General features: G+C 40.7%; 1 protein-coding gene across 1 annotated transcript in view; it reads left to right on the forward strand.

Moving 5' to 3' along the window:
• The first annotated feature begins 1,734 nt into the window (after positions 1 to 1,734).
• The window catches only part of PCSK1 (proprotein convertase subtilisin/kexin type 1), a 42,800-nt gene continuing 20,743 nt past the window's right edge, over positions 1,735 to 23,791 (forward strand). Inside the window, exons 1-8 of the mRNA XM_082724523.1 lie at positions 1,735 to 2,190; positions 5,362 to 5,466; positions 8,788 to 8,898; positions 11,303 to 11,449; positions 12,755 to 12,831; positions 18,077 to 18,165; positions 21,083 to 21,255; positions 22,352 to 22,564. Of these exons, the coding sequence (XP_082580649.1) occupies positions 2,011 to 2,190; positions 5,362 to 5,466; positions 8,788 to 8,898; positions 11,303 to 11,449; positions 12,755 to 12,831; positions 18,077 to 18,165; positions 21,083 to 21,255; positions 22,352 to 22,564 (1,095 nt within the window). The 5' untranslated portion in view covers positions 1,735 to 2,010. The remainder of the gene's footprint in view (positions 2,191 to 5,361; positions 5,467 to 8,787; positions 8,899 to 11,302; positions 11,450 to 12,754; positions 12,832 to 18,076; positions 18,166 to 21,082; positions 21,256 to 22,351; positions 22,565 to 23,791) is intronic.

Raw genomic sequence — 23,791 nt, forward strand, 5'->3', positions numbered from 1 at the left:
CTTATTTGCTTCCTGTATATCTCTCGCTTCCTTTCTCCCCAATCTCTTATGCCTTCTTTTCCAATCTTAGCCTCCTTCTTTCTCTATAATAGTCTGCGCCCCCCGGTGGTTTGAAGCTTAAAAAAAAAAAAAAAAAAAAAAAGAAGAAGAAAGGAAGGAAGGAAGGAAGGAAAGAAGGAAGAGGGAAAAAGAAGAAAGAAAAGAGAAGAGAAGAAAAATCTTCACAGACAAGACTTTTAAGCCTCCGCAATTTCACTTTTGGGTTGAGTCCAACACGCTCCTGGGAGCTCGACGCCAGTAGTCACGATCAAGAACGTAACCACAGTTCCTCCCAGCAGCAGTCAATCCCCAACCCCCCACCTTTTTTAAAAGAGGGGAAAGACACAGATCAAATGAGAAACAGCTCGGTTAGCTGCAAAAAGAGAGCAGTTTCTGAGATTCAAATGGAAGGGCAGCTCTGGCTGCCGCCGCGTGTGGCGCTGTCCATTCTTTGGTGCTGAATACTATACACTGGGGCTTTTCCAGCCAGGTTCAACTCTTGAGGATCCTGATAGCCTCAGTCAGCCAAGGTAGACTGAATCCATTTTTGGGTCTGTGTGGGGGTGGGTGGGAAGTGCGGGGGAGGGGCATTTAGACTTTTTGCTAATTCTATTCCCACGGGGGGAAAACATTCTTCCACAGAGTGACGCTGTGCATTTTATGGAAAAATAATGGTACAGCTTCAGCTCAAAATCCAAGAGAGGAGCTCTACTGAATTAAAAAATGTAAAGTTCAAAATTAATAAAAGCCACCCTTTCTCTCCCTGATCTAACACAAGAGTGTTTGGGTTCCAAGACTCCCTTGTTGATGATTAAAGAAAGTAATTTTCTTTTAAAAAATCATGTGATTGGGGCACCTGGGTCGCTGGCTCAGTCGTTAAGTGTCTGCCTTGGACTCAGGTCATGATCCTGGGGTCCTGGGATGGAACCCTGCGTTGGGCTCCCTGCGCTGTGGGAAGCCTGTTTCTCCCTCTCCCACTCCCTGTGCTTGTGTTCCCTCTCAGGCGCTCTCTCCCTCTCTGTCAAATAAATTTTAAAAAATCTTAAAAAAATTAAAAATGATTATTTTTCAGATAAACACAGTAAGGGGGTGACACTAGGCTTTGCAATATCTAGAATAAAATTTTAGATATTGTTTTACTAAGTTGAGAGACACAAGGAACTAAACTTATTTCTTTAAGGTGGTTTCAATGTTAGTTGAGAATACATTTTTTAAAAGTATCGCTTTAACAATGTCTTCCAGAGGAGCTTACTTTCTGAGGCAATTTAGATCAGGATCTGGGCAATAGACGTTTCTCTCCTCTCTGCTCAGCCTCTGTCCGATTTCAGACTTAAGACCCCTGTTCTTCACAGCAGGTGCTCATCTCCACAGGGCTCTTACAAAAATTCATCCCCTTCCCGCCCCCCAAACCACGAGATAACTAAGTAAATGAAAAGAATGCGGACAGAAGTGCAGCAAAGTGTGTGGTAACTCCCAGCCTTCGATTCTTGGTAGTAATATTCAAATAGGGGCACTTCTCTTTGAGAAGTGAAGGTGTTTCTCATGGCTACAGAATTTACAGTCAGTCAGGGAGCAGACTTAACTGATCCCCGCAATCGATTCCTTCCTTTCCTTAATCCTTCCCTGCTTATTTTAGCCGCTTCTCCACCCCGCCGGGAATACCATCCAGATCTTAGTCCAGGTAGATCTGACGTCAAGAGATGGCTTTCGTCGATTTGACGTGTAAACACTCATTTCCATTCCGGCTTGGAAGGGCTGGGGCTCCACTCAGCCGGGAGACCAAAGAGCGCTCGCCACCGCCCAGCCTCTCCTCGCGCGCCTCCTATCTCAGCAGAGCCACCGGGAGCGAGAAGTGGTCCAGAGTCCGTGGGAGAAAAGGGCTAGTGTTTCTGGCTTTTCTCCTTTCTTGCATCTTTTCTTGCTTCTTTCCCCCATCTCCTTCCGACTTGTGTGCAAGCGAGTGTGTGAGCCATGGAGCGAAGAGGCTGGACTCTGCAGTGTACTGCTTTCGCTCTCTTTTGCGCTTGGTGTGCACTGAGCAGTGTAAAAGCGAAGAGGCAATTTGTGAATGAATGGGCGGCAGAAATCCCCGGGGGACCGGAGGCAGCTTCGGCCATAGCGGAGGAGCTGGGCTATGACCTTTTGGGTCAGGTAAGAGTTTACACTTTACAGAAACTTTCTGGGGCCCATGGGGACTGGCGGGATTGACGCGCGATCTCCCAAGTGGGAGCCCCAGGTCGCACTCTCCTAAGCCCAGTGGCAAAGAGCAGAAGCTTCTGCAGCTCTTGCTCCTGGCGCGCTTGGAGAAAGAAGGCTTGCATTATTTATTGTTTGGGCTGGAAGCAGCTAGGCAGAACGAAGCCGCTGCAGCTGGGTAAAGCTTATTCTTGCTGTCGTCCGCGTTGGCATTTAAATCCATTCCCGCGTGGTTTGGGAGAAAAATCCCTCCACGCTTGTTCACCGAACTTGAGATGCATGCAGGATCGTACCAACCAAGAGCCCCCGGGAGAGGCACTGCGTTCTCTCCCCTGGGACTCAGCTGGTCTCTGCGTCAGGAGCCGGCTGTTTCCTTTTTTTTTTTTTTTTTTTTTTCAATATGGCAGCATCAGATCTAAGTCCTGATGCAAGGAGTCAGAGAGGCTTGGTGATGTCCGCCCTCAGCCTTTCGGGCACGCCCAGGGCATTGGAAGAGCGCCAGAGGCCAGGCTCACGATCTAGAGGCTGGGGGCCCGCCGAGTGGCCTGGGGAGCGGGCGGGGAAGAGGTGAGCAGAAACACGCGGGAACACTCCCCTCGTCTCTACCGGGACGTTCGGGTCTTCATCGGGAACTTGCAAAGTCTGAGCTTCACAACTTTGCTGGGTCAGTCCCCCTGAAGGGTCAAGGGGCTGGAATGACTGTGGGGAAAGCTTTTCTTTCTTTTTTGTTCTCCAGCCAAATGCCTAATAGCTTCCCCAAGGGTGTCAGCTTGTGATAAAAACTTGTCTGTGCAAGGGAGAGCTGGTTTCATAGATAGCTGGGAGAAGGGTGTTAAAGCATTACTAGAATGACAGCTTAGGTGTGCGATTCCCGGGGGAACCCCAGGGGGTGTGATTTCTAATCTAAGCTTTCATTTTCCTTGGCTCAGAATCAAGCCCTCGCCCCTCGCCTTGGAACTGTGCCTCAAAGCGGGGGAGGAGGGAGTTGTAAAACATTTTGGCGGGTTTTTTCTGGAGGTGGTTGTAGAGATGCAGCTGAAGTCACAGATGAGTAATCGGCGTGGGCGTTGGCGATTCCATAGATCGAATCCTCTGGGGAATACGCCTCTCCTTGCCAGAGGCTTCATTCCCCAACTTGATGAGCCAAATTGCCTTTAAATGCCCAGCATAAAAATCAATACGCAGTTTGACTTCTCCGTGTCCCAGGAGCCGACTAAGACTTTTTGCTTTGCCCATATGTTGTTCTGTGCCAGGCTCCCTGTTAGGGGCTGAGGACTAATAGGAGGAAAAGAAACTTTCAGGGAATCAAGAATTTAGAGGAGATTGGTTTAGTAACAAATAATTGGAATTGCAGGTAATTTGGTGTAATAGAAGTTGCACCTGGATTCTCAATATTTGTTGATTGAGGGATTGAAGAGGGACAGGAATTGAGGAGTGTAAAAAGACAGCCCAGTGAAGGGAACATTTGTAGAGGGTTTAGGAAGAAGAGTCAAGTTGCCAGGAGAACTTGGTGAGATTGTAGAAGGCACTCAAGGCACAGAAAACATTGTAGGAAACAAAGAAGATACAAAGAAAGGAATTTAGAAGAAACTGTAAGGAATTGTTGGGATCTGAGCAAAATGTCAGCTGTAGGTGGAATTGTACTGGTAGCTACTGTAGGCATCATGGAAATCTTGTGTATACTATGGGGGAATAACTGGGGACTTAATCCTATAACCTTTGGGTAGCTAAATAGCACTGGTAACTATGTGGAAAGAGATTGGGTAAGAGAGCAAAAATATTCCTTTTTCTTTTTCTCACCTGTTAGCCCCAGGCATATTTCCAAACCTGGCAATTCGTTATGGGAATTGCTTTTAAAATCACAAATCCCTTTGGGCTCCTGGATGGCTCAGTGGATTAAGACTCTGCTTTCCACATAGGTCATGATCTCAGGGTCCTGGGATTGAGCCCCGCACTGGGTTTTTTGCTCAGCAGGGAGTCTTCTTCCCCCTCTCTCTCTCTGCCTGCTGCTCTGCCTACTTGTGATTTCTCTCTCTGTGTCAAAGAAATAAATAAAATCTTAAAAAAAATAACAAATCCCAAACCAAAAAACAATAATTCAGTTTTCCTGATAAGATCTTCAAATAAGGGTTGGAATGGTCACAGGAAGCTTTAAGAAATAGTGGGGTGGGGGTGGGGGGAATCTATATTTACATATGATTTGCATATGCTATATTTTCTCCAGCTATTTCCAGTTAAAATGGCATTACTATAGAGGGCACAGATTGCATGGAGCACTGGTGTGGTGAAAAAATAATGAATACTGTTATGCCAAAAATAAATTAAAAAAAAAAAAAAAAGAAAGTTGGTACAAAACAATAAAAACTGTAGTTTACCCAGGGGGGAAAATGGCATTACTAACAAATATTTTAAAATAGTAATTCTTAGTAAAAGATTGATAGTGTTTTCTTGATTCTGTTTATTTCTCCCTTTGTTTACAGTGATTTAGCTTCACTACCCTGAGCTTCTGAAGGCCTCAGGGTAAAGACAGAATTAGAGAGGTGACCAGAAGCAAAACCAATTGAAAGCAGAGGAAGAGCTAAGCATTGATGACCTTTTCCCTCTCCCCAGCTCCATGTATGGAAAGTCTTGAACTAGTGGAAAGTCGAATGGTCTCTACTAGTAGCTTATAAAAATTATCACCATTGAGTCAATGGCTGTATTTTATAACAATGATAAATCATTATAGCTGAATGTAATGTTGACCATAGAGACTACCCAAAGGGTTTGCCAGCTTTCCACAAATTATTATTCTCTGACAAGATAAATTTGATGAAGTGGATATTTTTTTAAAGAAATGTCTACCTACACAATATTGTCACACAGAAACAAACTTAGTTCCTCTGAAATCTGAAAAAGAGGTATCATTAGCCCCCAAGTATACAATGAGCCCAAGTGATAAAATTGTAAGCTCAACTTACTCAATATAGTGACAAGAGAGCAAGGGCTTCCATCGGTCTCTTCCTTATAAAGAATGGGCTTAATAAAAATTGCCTGCCTCTAAGTTACATGGGTTTCAGTCTAACAACCCATATAAATTTATTTTGCATAAAGTGGGTTTTTATTTTAATATTTTTTCTTTTATAGATTGGATCACTTGAAAATCACTATTTATTCAAACATAAAAACCATCCCCGAAGGTCTCGAAGGAGTGCTCTTCATATTACTAAGAGATTATCTGATGATGATCGTGTAAGTGTTGTGCATTTGTCTTCAAACCAATAACCTGACTTATCTGACTTATGATTTCCAGCAAGAGCAAAAAGCACTTTGCAAATATGATTATTTTTTATTGTGGTCACAACTATCTGTCTGTAGTATTTCTTGTTATTTCTATAGGATTACAATTGCACATAATAACTGGATTGGAGTAGATAGATTGAGTTAAATAAATTTTACATATAATATATATATAAGTATATGTTTAAAATACTAGCTCACAAATCCAGCTGAAGAGCACAAAAACAAATATTAAAAATTAAATTGCAGCTCTATTAAAAATGCCAATACAATCAACTAACAACCTTTTTTATACGCCTATTATTTATCAGCATTTTAATGTCTAGTGTGAGGATGCCAAAGAAATTTACATGTGAACATTGATTTTAATAAATTTCAACATAACTGAAAACACCTTTTTGCATTTCTGTTTGGTTTAGTTATATGGGAAATTAGTATTTATGATTGAGTTTTAAATCTACATCTTTATGAGCCAAATGTTTCCATAAGTATTGTATTATTTTGAAAGTATAGTAATGTTTGAAAGCATATGATCTCTTTTTATACTTGTTTGTATACATATTTAATGGTGAGACAAGAGCAGGAAATGTCTTGAATGAATATAGGCAAATAGTGTGAGGACAATTTGAATGTATATCTAGTGTACCTATTAATTTTTGAAGTCTGTTTTCAAGATCAGCAAACATATTAATAGAAATGTTGACTATATTGGGAGTATTGATATTTGTATACACAATGTTGGCTTTTCTCAAGAATGTGATATACTGTTTGAAATTTATTGTGGCTGGCCTGTTTTCTGTTATCATGATTTCTGTTGCCTAGGACACTCCAGAGATTATAGAAGCTTTGTGAGAAATAGAATACATCCTTTCAACTTGCTAGAAAGAAAATATAAGTGACAGAAAGGTGATAAAACTATTGAAAGTACATGGAATTCATAAACCCTGTGAAATAATTTGTTATTTATATTATTTGTTCTGAAACTGATAGAATTTTAAAGTAAATTGGTAGAATTTTAAAAGCTGAAAGGAAAAATAAAAAGGCAAATTATCAGAGTAGGGAATGACTGGGCCTTGGTTACCAGCAATCACACCTAGGCAAGAAACACTATATCAGGACCATGGACAGCAGAACAACAACTCCGAGGCATCCATGGCTACCTTTACTCAGGTCAATGATTAGATATGTGAGACCAAATCAGACTCAACATTATTTGAAAGGTTTCTTGTCCAGTGAAATCTTCCTTTTGCCATCCCAAAGCAGATGACTCATTGTATGGTCTGTGTAAACTAGGACAACTTCCAAGACTCTGGCTAGGCTTAGTCCTTGAGCAAAGCAAGAAAGAGATTTCCTTGTCTGCCTAAATGCATGCCTGACATTAATGCACAAGGAAGTCAAACTGTCCTCTCTTATCATCTTCAGAAGAAAACTGGACAGAGTGGAGAAATACCTGTTATTATTACTAAAAGTATCTCACTAAAGTGAACAAATGACCCAGTTCTATTCTTTAGAGAGTTCTTGGATAGTTGATTTGGGAGCAAATATCTCAAGTGATAATGAAGAAAGACTAAGAATTTAATCCCTAACATAACTCATAAAAAAAGAGTCCATATAATCTTATGAAAAATTTATTTTAGAAAAATTTACTTTTCTAAACTTTATTTTTATTTTGTTTTAGAAAACATCCTAGAACCCATAGAAGGTAGCAGTGGGAAGTTGAGCTAGATGATCTTTAATGCTCTTCCCAAATCAAAAGGATTATTTACATTTAAGTACATACCTATTATATACATAAAAGAAGGATAGTCCTAATTTCCTCTATTCTATTTGGTCTGCTCTTAATAGAGATTAATGTGGGATTTGGAGTTAATGACATTAATCATAACACTGTTTCCAACAACTGAATGTTTATCTGATCAGATGGAGGAGTGCCTCTTCTTATATTCCATTTTTAAAAAATTGCTTTTGATTTTCACTTTTTTCTTTTCTTTTCTTTTCTTTTTTTGGATGGGGGATAATACTCTTTCAAAATAGCCTTCTGAAATGCAGCAATAGGCTATCTTTACAAGTATGTTAATGAAATCTCCAACTGTAAGTGACTCTATCAAGGATTAATACTTGTTCCCTAGCAGCCAGCTTCCAAAGACCAACTCAGAGGACAGGCAGTATATTCCAAGCATTGAGGTACTTTAAGCCAAAACAATTAAGCTTGAACATACATGGTCTTTAAAAATAAATTATAGTGACTAATGTCTAGGGTTTCAAGTCCCTCCCAATATTTATAATAGGTTTGCCATAAATTTTCTAATTGAAAATTCAGGACACTCTTAGTGGATGGTTTTATCCTTTAGTAACAAATTATTTTTTAGTTTTTATTTTTGGATCTGACTCATGAGTATTCTCACATTAACAACATCCCACCAGACACTGGACTGTCATCACATGTACAACAGAGAGAATATGTTTTGGGTAGGAAAGAGCCATGTTGCCCAGTGAAATAAGAGCATAGTATTATTTCACAATGAATATAACCACAAGGCAGTCCCTCACCCTCTCAGGGTCTCAAGTATAATAGGATTATGCCATCAATGTGGGAAAGGTAATTTTTGTATTGTCAGATCTCTCTGCATAATACATGAGACTAAATTAATGGTAAGTGTGCATGGTCAGTAGTACTCATTCATCACCCTGGATCTGTTTCTCATATTAAATACTCTTAAGCAGGAGCTTGAAGCACAGGGGAGTCAGAGTTTTCGACTTACAAAGACACAGCACCTCTCTTGTATGGCATAACATTTGCAATTTCTACCTTTTGCATGAAAAGAAAGAGAAATTAAGCTAAAAGAGCACCATAACAGCAGTCTCTGGAATATCCCAGCTTGTTGACTCATTCCATGAAAATGGACAAATTTTCAGTTACAAAACCCTAAGATGGCAAGAAAAAATCAGTCTTATGGTCCATAGGCTGATGAAAGGAGACTAAACTTTTACTTCCACTGGAATCATAGTATAAATAATTTGAGGGAATCATCACTTCACTGACTCCTTCTCCTCCCCCTAAAGGTACAGTTTACTGTAATAGAGGAAATGTTCATCTCCCCAGTGGGTAGTCCCTGCTTCTCACTGAGCTGTCAGTTTGATCTGCAGTCAAACAAAAACATTTTGAACTGCCTCAACTGTGATGGGGAGGGTACTGGAGCTAGTTAGAGGGAAGATGGTTAAACAGAGGTGACTTTCTGACTGCTGATTTTCTTGCTATAAAACTCCTTGTAGGTTATATGGGCTGAACAACAGTATGAAAAGGAGAGAAGTAAACGTTCAGTTTTAAGAGACTCAGCGCTAAACCTCTTCAACGATCCAATGTGGAATCAGCAGTGGTACTTGGTAAGTACTTACAGAAGGACTGAAAAGGATCTGGGCTATTATTTTGTTACATCTGCAAAATAGATTTCTTAAAAAGAGACAATTCGGTAGAAGGCCAATTTACCTGGAGATTAGAGCTGATGGGAACTTCCATGATCTGGATCTCCTGTTTCACTAGGTGGAAGTGTCTGAAACACAGCTATTAACTGGTATGAGAGGAAGGATTGTGACTTTTCTTTTCTAAAGCTTATCTGGAGCAAAGGCAGAAGAATCATGTCTTGCAAGAGTTCCAAAACAGTAATCATCGCAAAAATCACATTTGGTCAGTTACTCTTGAGAACCTTTAAATCATCCAAAGGGCACAGTGAACATGATTCAATATATACAGCCCTGAGTGGCAATTCTTACATGCCAACAAGTGAGAATTTCTGAACCAAGGAACACAAGGAGAGACAAAAGTCATCTACATCGCAGATTTGTAGACTTGCAAACTGCTTTACTTTTAAGATACCAAATCCTCATTGATATGTGGACATTGAGTAGAGAAATTTTTTTAAAAAGATTATTTATTTGAGAGAGACACACACACACACACACAGAGAGAGAGAGAGAGAGAGAGAGAGCACAAGAGGGGAGGAGGGTCAGAGGGATAGAGAGAAGTAGACTCCCTGCTGAGCAGGGAGCCTGATGTGGGGCTCTACCCCAGGACCTTGAGATCATGACTTAAGCTGAAGGCAGATGTTTAACCGACTGAGCCACCCAGGTGCCCCTGAGTAGAGAAATTTTAAATGCTCTTTCTTGCCTGCAGAGCCTTGCTCCATGCCTGTCTTCCTTCCATTTTAATATGAAGCTTCTATGTCAGTAATACATGTTGATGGAAGTGGTATTTTTGTTGAGAGTACTATAAAAGATAAATTTTCATGACAACCATGAGCTAAGGCTTAGATATCTTTGTTGCTTAAAGGACGGGAAAAGGGATCAATTCCTCTTGACATTCTCTTAACCTAGGCAATACTCACTCATTGCAGTAGAAGAGACTCATTAACATTTGTGTATTGACTGTATGTCAAATACTCTTCTAAGTGTTTGACATGAATGAACTCATTTAGTCTCACATCATATTGTAGATGCAATGATTATACCCATTTGGTAGATGAAGAGACAGAGACATGGGCAAGTTTAGTAACTTGCCAAAGTCATCTGGTTACCCATGGAAGGGCCATAATTCATGGCTCCAGAGGTCATACTCTTAACCACCACATTGTGTGATTGTTCTTGCAACTGACACAGAAGCCTTCTCTGGCTTTGGCCAGAAATCCATGTGTAGTTCCTACCTCCTAAATCAGTTAGTTTCATGTTGGCGTAGTAAGTTCTTTTAAGAGTTTTCACCTACTGGGGCACCTTGGTGGCTCAGTCTGTTGAGCACCCAATTTTTGGTTTCAGGTCAGATCAAGATCTTATGAGTTGTAGGATCAGCCCCACGTTGGGCTCTGTGTCCAGTCGAGAGCCTGCTTGAAGATTCTCTCCCTCTCTACCTTCCCTCATTTTTATGTGCTCTCTCTCTAAAGTGAATGAAGACGTCTTTAAAAAAAAAAAAAGAGTTTTCCCCTACTTTTTGAGGAGAATCAGTCAGGGGAAATTCATTCATTGATACTTTAAGCTGTTATTATTAATAAATTTCTTACTGTCCCTTTCACCAGATACTGGCACTTTTCTCCCTCAAACACTTGGAAATGTGCTCACCTCTCTATTTCCTTGCTGTCCAGCTCTTCTCCCTTAGAGTCCCACACACTGTAACTGTCAGAAAATTTATCTGAGAAAGAAAATTTCAAATCCCCTCTCATAGATACTTACTCTCTTGAATCACTCATACTTGGAAAAAAAAATACATCACTCATACTTGGAAATAGGCAATTAAATTGCAAGTCCTGGTGAAAAGTCATCCTCCTGAGCCTTCCAGGTTCTGCTTTTAGAAAAGTTTTTAAAACATCCATGAATGACTACGGACCAGACAATGTAAAGTAGGCTCAGTGTGGCAAGGGTGGCTCAGGATTTGGGGAGAGATGGGAACATGCAACGCCAAATAAAACTTTGGTAGATAAAAAGCTTGAGCATGTCATTATAAATGAATGAAACTTAGGGATGAACTTCTTAGAAGCTATGTAACTCAGTGAGAAGGGGCACAGAGTGATTCATCCTTTCAAGTGATTTTCCATTGGAACAACTGGGAAGAGAACAGCACTCTGATGAATCACTTGGCTTTACCATCAACTTTGTTTTTTATTTCACCTAATTGCTTTCTTCTAAAAGTAGAGTGACCCTGGGGTGGGGGATGGCGGGAGATGGGTCTCCAGACTTGAGCTTCGGTTCTTATTTTGCAGCAAGTATATCATGGTTTTACCAATTCTTTGTTTTTCTTTACCAGCAAGATACTAGGATGACTGCAGCCCTGCCCAAACTGGATCTCCATGTGATACCTGTTTGGCAAAAAGGCATCACAGGCAAAGGAGTTGTTATCACAGTCCTGGATGATGGCTTGGAGTGGAATCACACAGACATCTATGAAAATTATGTGAGTCTGGACCCTCCCATGACTACAACTTAGGGAAAGGTCTACAAACACACATAGTTAAGGCTTTCCTTTTCTCAAGTGGAAGACTGCTCTGATGTTGACCTCAGGAATTAGGGCCAAGGTCTTTGCTCTTTCCTGTAGCCTCCTGCCAGCAATATGAACTTTTTTGGTATCGTGAGCACTGAAAGAATTCAGTGAAGCCAAGGATTTCACAAAAACATGTGTGTTGAGGAAGTGGGGAGGCACCTATACCACCTAAATTATCAAAAGCCATTCAGACTCTACATCACTTGGTATTTGGGGGCATTAAAACAAGCAAATCAAGAATAATGCCTGAGATCATTTTCAGTCTTCTTCCTCACATCCTTTATAGGTGAATATCTCTGACATTGTGAAATTATGTGAATGAGATTCCTTCCATTCAAATTCAAAATGTACACCATGTGGTGTAAAAATGGCAAGCTGAGAAAAGAAATGTTTATTATGAACAGAAAATAAGTAAATGATAACTGCTTGTCTGTTAAGTACTACATGATATCTTAGGCCTTTAGATCAGTGTTTCATCTTTATGATTGTCCCTCGTCTTTCTCTCATCCTTTCTATTCCTTCAAAATTTCCTAGTTAAAGAGCAAAGGACAAGGGAAGAAAAAAAAGAGATAAAAAGATTAGTAGAAAGTAGGAGTTATTGAAAGATGTGGAAAATGTAGAGAAAAATACTGGTTAACAGAACTCCTATGTGGGAGATGTTTAAGTGTAGCAATCTGTTTGGAAAAGGAGGTGGGCCTAGAAGTTTGTCTCCTATTTCAAGAACACTCTTTTTAATTAAATCACATGTTTATTTCATGTAACTGGAAAGGCTGAAGGAGATTGCTGCAGACCTGAGCCCCACCCCACAGTCATCTATTTGCACCAATAATCGTTGCACCAAGTGTCGCTAACTAGCTCTAGAGCTTAGTTAAATCATCCAACCTCTCTGGGTCTCAGTTTTCTCTTTTAAAAAATGAGGTGGTCGAACTAAGTAAACTGTGATTCCTTCTGGTTCTAATAGCCTATGAACTTCAGAGAATTATATAGGTCTGCTAACGTTCACTGAGAATTGGATGGTTGCTCACTTTCTGTGTACATCTTTTATGCCTGGCTTATGGGTATAACAATTGATCAACAACTGGGCCAGAAACTGTGAAATTCAGATTTCTGAGCTATCCGCCAGGCTGGAGGGAGTAGAGGCAAAAGGCTTGGGAAGTGCTACTTTTTTTTTTTCTTTTTTAAAATGATGCTACAGGGTTATTTCTATTGTCTCTTTAGGATCCAGACGCTAGTTACGATTTTAACGATAATGACCATGATCCATTTCCCCGTTATGATCCCACAAATGAGAACAAGTGAGTAAATGTGGATTTGGGGGGAATATGTACTTTAAAATGCTTTTATCTTATTTGAGAAAATTACACTATAAATATGATCCATATTTCAGCTCTCAGAGAAGTTTTCATGCACACCATGCACACCACAATATTTTGTTGCTTTTAAAACAGAAACCAATGTTTCTATTTTTATGTTTCTTTTGGCTTCCAGGACCACATTTCAATTAAACTTTCTTCTTAGGTTATGCAATGCTCCTCTCAAATGGTGCTGATAGTTATAGCTTTAGAAAGAATGTTTGGGTCTTAAAGAGCAAAATCCTACATCCCATCTTCTCCAACATCAATTCCTTAATGAATCCTTTCCTATTAGCAATTCCTCTATGAATCCTTTCCTATTAGCAAACATATTTGATGTTAGTTGTGGAAATAAAAATAGATGACAAAGATAACAAATTCCCATGACTTCTTTTGGTGGCTACAGCCACGCTCACCATTTCCCTCCAAAAAGTATGGCCAGATACCAGACAACAGAGATGTATTCTGAGGCCTGGTCCTCAAATCCAACGCATTTTCTGGGGGCATTGGACAAGTCAGTAGTCTCTCCCCAAGTTTTTGCTGGGTACTGTAAAACTAAAGGGAAGAGAAAAAGAATATCTTCTGACTCCTGATTCTTGCTAGTAACCACAAAGTGTTGAGGGAGGCCAAGAACCAGAGCTGATAAAGCAAGAAGCCAAATAAAGAGCCAGAGGCAAGAGACTTTTTAACCATTTTTTCCTAGCTGCAAAGAAACTTTATCCTTTAGCCACATGGTCTCATGTGAGGAGCCTTCTTTCACAATATCTCCCGTAACTTCAAGAAGACTTCCATACTTCCTTCCTCATTTTCATTTTCTTCTTCATTTCATTTCTTCTTCTTTCATTTCTTCTTCATTTTCTCCACCCAGACTTGCCCCAGAGTTGATCAAAACCAAGGCAAAATTAGAGCTTGCTGTTACAATCGGGATGTAAAGATTCTACATAAAGGGGTTTCATTTTTTCTCTGTATGGCTTTCTCTCTCTTGGACTATTACCCAACTTGGGTCAACTGTATTCTCTCCTGCTTGCTCTTTTCTCCCTTCTTCCCTCTTCCTTATTCTCACTCAGAGTTCCCATGTGGCTGGTGGAGTAACGTTGACCTGAAGTTGTGTCTTTGGATGGTTTCCCCCTCTAGAAGGCCAACAAACACCAGGAAGAGAGTTGAGGCTCATGCCCTTAGCCTCAACTTCTGCATGTATCTTTCCTTCTTGGGGAGAAAGGGAAGCTTGGGGAGGGTTCCAAGATATTGCTTCTTTCTGTACCATTTACTTCTAGGGTTTATTTCTTAAAGGGGTTAACTAGAAACAATACATAGAAGTTAGAATACTCCAGTAACAGTACAGTAAGAACCACCAGGGCGTGCTTTGAAGGAAACTGGGACATCTCAGAACTTATGGCAGGAGCCCCAGACAAATTTTCAGCCATATTTCTAAGTCAAGGCAGTGCAGGGGCAGGAGGAATGTGTGCTCTTTTGGAGCATGACATTGTAATGTTAGCCTGGCTAGTAGTCATGGCTTTGCCAATGATCAGTATAGAAGGTGACCTCGAGGAATTCATTGACCTCTCTCCCTGTCTCTATTTTTCATTTTGTCTCCCCAAATGGGTGATAAGGCACTTGCTCTCTACCCTCTTGAACAGAACTTCTAAGGAAATGGGCAATAAGTTCTTAGAAGAAAGGGGGCAGTTTATTCTAAGAAGTTAGAATAAAGTAAAAATGACAACTCTCATTCTGTCCCCTTGGTCAAGACCAAAAGAGAAATCTGCTCTCAGCTGGATGGGTGCAGCTGAGGAGACTATTAGCTAGAGCCATCAGCCTTCTTCCTAGGCCACGTCCTTGAGGTCTGGCCCCAGGATCCAGTGTGGATGATAAATTGTGTGGGGGCTGCATGATAGCCAAATACTTGGTAAAATGATATTCTCAAGAGTTTCTCTACTCATGAGAAGGAGGGGCTCAGATTTCCCTTTTTTGTTCACCCCCAAAAGGGGAGTCTTGTATCCAATATTTATAATACTGGATAGCCAATGCAATAGCCACATTTCCCTCAATTTATAGAGCTCCAAAGCCTTCAGAGAAGTAGCTCATATAATGGTACTTACTTTGTGCCTGAATACACTGAGTTTCCAGAACAAAGCCTGCCATGGACCTCCCACATAGCGTCCAGTTAGTGTGACACAGACAAATAGCTAGGAGTATAGGATATACAGCTGGATTTGGGTTAAATATTAGCTCTACCACTTTAAAGTTGGGTGACCTTGAATAAATTATTTAACTGCTTTAGTGCCTCAGTTTTATCATTTATTAAAAAGGGATAATAATAATAGCTACTTTGTTGGGTTATTATGGAGATTAAATGAGTTTATATATGTAATTAGCTTGTATAGTATCTAGTGCATAGAAAAAGTTTTGTTTGCTATGGTGATTATGATGATGACGACCAAGTCTCTTCATTTAGCAGCAAAGACAGACCTCCTTTCACTAAGAAATCAACATGACAAGAATTACAACATTTGAGAGGAGCAGTGACAGAGACAAGTCCATTTTCTGAGCCAATTCAGAATCTGCTCTTTGAAAATTACACAATAAGTAACTACCTCTCAGGGTCCTCTTGACTATCAACCAAAAAGGGAGCATCCCTATCATTTAACAAAAGGTAAAATATAAAATAGAGTTGCCCTTCTAGCATGTGTCAGAAATAAATCCCCTAGGTTTAGAAAATGAATGGCTCCATTTTGTCTTGGGCTTTATAGCAGTTAGAGACCTATTATCTCCCAATTCCAAGGGCATTATCTCTCCAAAGTATCTGTGTTGCTGCTGTTCTTTATTACTATGTAAATGAGATTAATAGAAGCTGCATTTGAATTCTCCTCTGCAAATCAAAAAAGGAATCACTAAATAATAAAATCTCAAAAGTGCAGGTAACTCTTACTATTAAGCTGGCATGAATCTATATTCAGAATTTCAATACCAATTACAGATTATTTTTCTAGTTAAATAACATGGGTGACAAGGGTATTTTAACTAGGATAATAGTAGTCTTTAAACTATCTTGTGGAATAATTTTTTAAAAATCAATTTGTTTAAATGCCAGTTACTACCATTGTTCTAAAATAATAAAGGGTTCTTTTATCTCAGATCCTAAGTTAAGGAAAGAAAAAAAGCTGTAGGTCTACAAAGAATGACATAGTACCACTTTGATAAAGCCTTCCGTTTTTCTCAAGGTGTGGAGGTGGGAAGTGAGGGTAAGAGGAGGGGAAAGTATCAATCCTTTTTTGTACCATGATCCTACTGCACCTTTCAAGAACATAATTTTCAGTATGCAAGGAGAGATAAATCATAGGTGTTGTCACTTTGCATCATTCTTAGGACAGAGGTGCTATCTGTCAACAGTACGATTCTATTGGCTTAGGCTGGACATTCTGCTATCCTGGCCCTAGGGAAATGGAGATAGAGGTGGTGGTGACTTCTAGAAACACAATTTCTGGAGGGTGACAACTCAGTTTCTTCTTCTACAAAAGCAAAGAGAGCTAACCCATCAAAGAAACATAAGGCTCCTTTTATGAGCTCGATGTACACACAATTCTCAGAGAATGGGTGTGTTGGTCAGGGCATCTTAGGCTGCAAGTGAGAATCCTAATTCAAAGATGAAGTAAGGTGGGGATTAAAAAAAAAATCATCCAAGGAATGGTCTAGCTTCAGGCTTTCCAAGATCCAAGAGCTCAAATAATATACTAGTAGGACCTTAATCAGTCTATTGCTTAGCTGCTTGCCTCCAATTAGCTACATTCTTAAAAAGAAAAAAAAATTTTTTTTTTTTTTTTGGCTTGGCAGCAAAATCCGCATGGGTCACATGGAACTTAAAGCTATACATTCTAGAGAAAGAATAGAATTCTCTCCCCCAGAATATGCAATAATCCTTGAAAGCTGTCTGGGAAGAGGAGACTCATGACAGAATCACAAGGAGTATGAGAAAGTACTTCCCTGAAGGAGGAAATGCTAGGAGAAAAAAGAAGAAGAAGAAGAAGAAGCAGCAGATGTCTGCTACATTAGGAAAGACCTTGAATTAAAAATAATTACATTGTTCTGACTTAGGATTCCTCTCCAGTATTAACATGAAGAAATAGACACATCATTTAGCAAAAGGAGACCAAGAAATCATCTTTAGTACTTTAGGAAAAAAAAAAATGAGAGAGAGAAATGAAACAATTATTTTGGGTAGTCAATGTAGAATTTGTATATTCCTGCTGGGCTAAATTAACAGATGTCTAGCGTAGTAGTGCCTAAAACTAGGTGGCTGGCAGTGCTGCCGAGAGCTAACTCTTCCCCTCTTTCCTATGGCGGCTCCTGCAAAGCACCAACAGCCTCTACACTGCTCTCAGGGGCTTCCACTATGGGATGAAGCTATTAAATAAATTCACATTAAAGTTCTCTTGACTTATTGACCCTCTTAAGGTCGGGGGGGGGTGGGTGGGAAAAGATGATTATCCTCAGATTTTCAGAACTGATGTTTTGATGGTGGACTCTGCTCTGTTTTAGAGATGGACTTTTCCCTCCAGATACTCTGAAACCAGCAATTATCCTCTTTGCCTGATGGCAAAACCAGTCTTGTTCAGGCTTCTGGCTCCAATCAGAGTTGCAGGACGACACTGGTTTCCCAATTAGCCAGTAGTATCCTGTTAAAATTTCAAACTCCCCCCCGGTACTAGAAAACCCTGTTGCTTTAGTTTGGTGGAGGATGTTTAGGGGGCGGGAAGAGAGCTTGAGAGGAGAATTTTGTTCTACTTATCCTACTAGGACTGGTCCAGGATAGCCTACTTCAAGGAAGTCACTAGATAGGGCTTAAAGAACAACTTCACCAAAACGTATGGAGCAGAAGCCATTTCTCTGAAACAGTACACTAGCCACCACTCCATGTTCTGTACATGCAATATGGCATGAGTTGTCACAAACCCCCGAGGACAGGTGACTTACTCAAGGTCACACCACTGGTCAGGGGCAGAAGCTGGAAAGTGAATCACATATTTCAGCTCCAGTTCCTGTATCATCTGATACCTACACTTCATCTAAAACTATCAGGCCGGAGACCAGCAACAAGGTTGACAAAAAATTAGTATGGCCACGTACCAGGGACTCATGTGCAAATGACAGTTGCACTCATTCCTGCTTTATAATTCCTATTTTTCATCTTCAGACATGGGACCAGATGTGCAGGAGAAATCGCCATGCAAGCAAATAATCACAAGTGTGGGGTCGGAGTTGCATATAATTCCAAAGTTGGAGGTAAAGCAGAGGGTTGCTCCTACAGTTTTGAACTTTAATTCGAGTCTTGCAACACCTGGTGTAAATGAGGGGGGAAAAAGGGGGTTTTCAACAACCAGAGGGAGAAATGAGCTCCATGTAATATGTGCTGTAGGATTTAAGTGTGATTTGAAAACAAATCAATGGCTCTGGATTCCTAAAAAAAAAAAATGATAGCTGAATTTAGCCTATACATCTTCATGGGGAGAAAAATGGAAATGTTGAAAAGCTTTTGAACCAAAGCTAATTTTCTCTGTGTGCTAATTTACAAGGGTTTGTTATTGAGTGCTTGTAAGGGAACAGAAGGAGGAGGTAAATTTAGACAAAGACTTTCCCTGCCTCGCAATTCTCTCATTCTTCATTTCATAGCAAATAATGGTCTTAAGAAAATAAAAGAATGCATACTGGTTACATGAAGAAGCCAAAGGTTATCTCTGACAGCACAGATTTAAAATCTAGTAGTTGCAGTGAGAGTCTTTGTGGAGAAACATATGGTAAATTCCATCGGGGCAATTAAATAGAGGAAATATTTACAAGCCTTCAAAGAAATTATCACAATATTATACACCTGAAACTAATATAACACTCTATGCTAACTAACTGGAATTAAAATAAAAAACCTTAAAAAAAATAGTAAAGGGAAACCAACAAGGGCTAACAAATGAAAACAGACGTAATTATCTTTAGGCCTAAAGGAGCAAGAGGAAAGAGAGGTCAGTGGCAACAGAAGAAAGTTGGGGCCATGGGAAAGAACCACTGGACAGGAGCTATGGCCCTGAGTGCAACGACCGGGCTTCCTCTAGGCGACGAGGATCCCGGCAAATGATTGCCTCACTCTCCTCTCATCCCCCACCCTCCTGCTACGGTCTTCAGTTGACTGATGCCCACGGGAAGACAAGAGAACCCATTGACCCAGTCCATCTTCCTGTGAAGATGGGTGGACAGTGGACCAGCAGGGGCTCACATAGAATATAATCATTGTCTCTCCTCTTTTCACTATCCCTAGCTTGGGCTTTTACCGTTATGCTAGCAACTTTGCGTTTAGTTTGTCTTCCAAACTACAATAAAAGAGATCGATTGTACAATATGCCAATGAGAGTAAAACTCCTTTTAAACTCTGCACAATTATACATTGGGTTTGGTTATTATTTCCTTTTAAGAGATCAAATAAACACATCGTGGCACATACAATGAATCTCTCCCTAATACACCATACTATTACATTTTGTGTCATTCCTGATCTCTCTGATACCAGCATTGTCAAAATGCTGTGTTTTTTCCCTTTTTTTTTTAAAGCACTATGTTAATTTAAAAAAAAAAATGAAGGCAGAAGCACAAATCAGGTAATCACCTAGAGAAATACTTCACATTTTAAGTCATGATGAACTAGCTATAGTTTGCAAGAGAATCTTCTGATCCCTTCATTTTATAGAGAAGTAATCAGGAACAAAATTCTCAAGGTAACAGCTGGTTTGTGGCAGTGTAGAAGTAAAACACAAGACATCTGATTCCAAGTCCACTGAGATTTTTCTCATTACTCCACCCTTTGATGGTCTAGACCCAAATGCATTTTTTAATAATACGTTTCACTTATTAGGCACCACTGACTCTACAACACATTACACATGGTGTACTCTAAGTTAACAGGCGAGATTTGGTTGTAAAATTTCTGGGATTCAAGTTCGAGCTCCCCCGTTTCAAGCTGGGTGGCCCTGAGCAAGTCATTGTCCCTCTCTGGACTTATAGTCCACCTGTAAAATGGGGGAAATTATGACATCAACCTCAAATCATTGTCCTAATGATAGAGGAATCTGTATGTTTAAGGCCTTAGCATGGTCACTGCTTATAGTATATCCTCAATGCACATAAGCTGCTACCATCCCCATAAAGACTGAAGAAACTGAGGCACAAGATTTTAAGTGGCTTGCCCAAGATCACACAGCTAGTAAGTAGAGCGCGGATTTTTTTCTTTTTCCCAAAGTAAATTTTTAACCAGTTTTGTTTCAATCAATATGAGTTTCACTAATTATGTTAATTACATGTTCTTTTACCCATGCTCCATAGTAAATAATAGCATGCAAATATGAGGCTGTGCACTCTACTACATGATCAGTCTGGAGCCAGGAATGACTGGGTAGCTGTCCGTATTTGTCTAAATTGCTTTTGCCTTCCTGGCTCTTGAATACATGAGTCTGATGACAGGTGACAGCCTGTTAGAAAGTACAAAGAGCTACCGCGTCTGCCTTCTCCTAATGAAAAATGATTCCCCCTCAGGAGAAAAATCCACAGCAATGATTTCATCCTTGAGATTATTTAGAAGAAAAGGAAGCATGTTCCTTGAAAATGTGTCTCACAAACACATAAAAGAATGGCCTCTAGGTTATTTTTAATCAGGGCTCAGAAACAAGAGTTCTTTCCCTATTTGCTAGTTTCCTATTGTGGATAGATCTTTTCAACCCACACAGTGTCCCAAACAGAATCCTTCGTGTGGCACAGGCTAGGCAACAGACTTTCGTGGTATAATCATGAACAGACAGGTCAAGGGAGGGTTGTTCGATGCCTTTTTTCAAAAGCTGTCTTGTCATTTTCACGCTGTTGGGACAACAAAGGGAGGGGAGACATTTTGTAATCAGTACCAATCATGGTCACTGCTTAGTGCATAGCGTTATCTCTAAAGGGCAGATACCAAAGCTTATGGAGGCAGTGACTTGCATCTTCCTTCTGTGCTCATAGCAGCCCTGATCATAGGCACTTGAGATCCAGTGGTTACCCTGTTTTTTACTCTTTTGAGAGTCTTCTGTAAAATGAATATTAAGAAAAATAAAATTAAGAGCATTACACCATCTACATGTACGTGCTGACATCCACTTACGTGTTTTTTGTCTGGTTTACTGTTCAGGCATAAGAATGCTGGATGGTATTGTGACTGATGCTATTGAAGCCAGTTCAATTGGCTTCAATCCCGGACATGTGGATATTTACAGCGCCAGCTGGGGCCCTAATGATGACGGGAAAACTGTGGAGGGGCCCGGCCGACTGGCCCAGAAAGCCTTTGAATATGGTGTCAAGCAGGTAAGGTGCTTAACCCAGAACCGCCTGACGTGAAACATGACCATTTGGATAGCAAGGAAAGGGACGAGCCTTTAGCTCATATGGAGAGAAATGGCTTTGAATTTCTTGTCATTATTGACAATTTGCAATGCATTTAGAGAACCAGATCATTCTTCAGAGGGACAGAAGTTAAGGGTCCAGAGAGTTTTACCCATTTGGGTCTGACATGCAACATAGATTCTTTACTCTTAGAATAGTTACTTTAAAAAATATTCTGGAAATAAAGTGTTAAAAAACTAAAAAAAAAAAAAAAAGTAAATAAATCAGAAAAAGTTTAATAAAATAAATTTAAAATAAGAAGTACTCTGGATAGGTCCTTTCTCATTTTCCTGCCGCTTTCGGATTTGTACACTAGGGAAACTACCACCCAGACTTCTTTCCAATCTTTGGAAATGCATCCTTAAATAAAGCTAGGTGCTAATTCCCATTTTGGACATGCCAGGTGTGGACTTGTGCCTGGGTGGTATTGCCCTGTTTACTCCATTCTTACCAGGATTCTAAGGCTTCATTCTGCACAGGATCAAACAAAAGTAGGAACTTCGGAGAGCACAGACTGAGAAGTCAGAGAAAGAGTAGCCTTGACGAGCTACATCCAGCTGAAGAGTCCCTTTTAATGCAGCTGCAAAACAGATCTGAATAATGCCTGATTTTTGTCATTCTATCAGTCAGCCAGAAGATGCAAGCAGCAAGAAAGGGAGGAAGTTCAAAGATTCAAACACAGTGACATAAGCCAAGGGAGAAGTGCAAAATTATGAGCAAGTGCTAAGGGCCAGAGTGCTAAGGGCCTGCACAGTGAGGAAAAGAAAGAAAAGCTCTCACTCAGACCCATGTCAGAGAGGGCCCAGAGGAAGGTAGCCTGATAGAGTCCCAGCCTGGAGGCTTCTTATATGCAGCCTCATGGGCTTTCCCACAGGGAGGCTGGAGGACCCGACGTTGAAACCGACTCCAAATATCTATCTCGGAGAACCTCTCTTGCATGTATTTGTGGGGGATTTCACTGGGGCGTGCAGCAATCCCAAGAGATGACGGATGTGATCTAGTCTGGCTTTTCCTTTAGGGGAGACAAGGAAAGGGCTCCATCTTCGTGTGGGCTTCTGGGAACGGGGGGCGTCAGGGTGATAACTGTGACTGTGACGGCTACACGGACAGCATCTACACCATCTCCATCAGCAGCGCCTCACAGCAAGGCCTGTCCCCCTGGTATGCTGAGAAGTGCTCCTCCACCCTGGCCACCTCATACAGCAGTGGGGATTACACCGACCAGCGAATCGTACGTTGCTTTTGTCTGACTCCTCTGCTTAGGTAGGAGAGCGTGGCTCGTGTCCCACAAGATCCTTGGGTCGGTACCTTTGGTAAAGTTGATTTGCTTAAGCTTGAGGGCTCAGCTGGAGACTCGCACCATACTCCCCTGAAAGGCTGGTGTATATCGGCAAGTTTTCTCTCTCAAGGATAATGACATCTCTGCCAAGACGATGTTGCCTGCCGTTTTTAAACTTGCCCCTGAGAAGCCACTAAGCTGTCATTACATACAGCCAAGAATCCAAATGTCTATTCTGCTTGTGTGATGCCTCCCCGAGAATAGCCTTAAAGAAGATTTCAGGGTTGTAGGGCCTGTCCCACCCTTGGACTTGTTGATCTTTAATAGCAGGGATATGGTCTGTCTTGCTCTTTAGCAGATGATAAAAATACAGAGCACACCCTAGTTCTATCTCCTAATAATGGGTGACCTGCAGGAAAATAACAGTCTCACTTTCCCCCAAGATTAACTTCTTAGCTGCTGAATAAACAGCTCAGGAAGGTTATATACCCAGAAAGCATCTCTAGCTCACACTTGGCTGTGCCTTCTCTTCCATGAGTCAGACTGCCAAGGGCAATTATTGGATTTCCCTTGAAGGGCACATTGATGAAGGGCCATTCATTCAGGGGATCTGAGAATGGAGAAAGGTACTTTTAATTCTAAAATGTCCCAAATTTAACTCCTGATACAGAAAGAACCAACTGGCTAAAGCATGTAGATTGTAATCTCAGTGGAATAATAGGTCATGGTCCAATTAGAGTGTGAGTGAACCCCATAATAGTTAGACGTTGGAATGTGTGTAAATTCCTATGAATGGCATCTCAAAACAAACAAACAAACAAAAACCAACACCTGTCAGTGCTCTTTTTTACAGAGGATCACTATTCTGGAACTCTGTTTCTGTAACTTTAGTTTAGATGGTAAAACCCTAGGCTCAACTTAGAAGCACTGGTCCCCCTCTCATACTCTTATACTCAGTTACTCAAATGATAGATGGTGATGTTCTACCCAGGAATTGTTTACGGCAGGCCTATTTGATAGCCTTTGAAAGAGACATTTGCTCCCCTTGTGCTCAGAGCCCCCTGGCTCTTGTTGTCCCTGGGGGTATCTAGAGTTGATTTTCTGAAAATGGCCTGGTAGGCATTTCAGTCAGCATTTCAGAGACTGGCCCTCAGCAGAGCTATCGCGCGTTGAAGCCAG

This window comes from Mustela nivalis (assembly GCF_964662115.1).
Source record: "Mustela nivalis genome assembly, chromosome: 3".
Classification (NCBI taxonomy): domain Eukaryota; kingdom Metazoa; phylum Chordata; class Mammalia; order Carnivora; family Mustelidae; genus Mustela; species Mustela nivalis.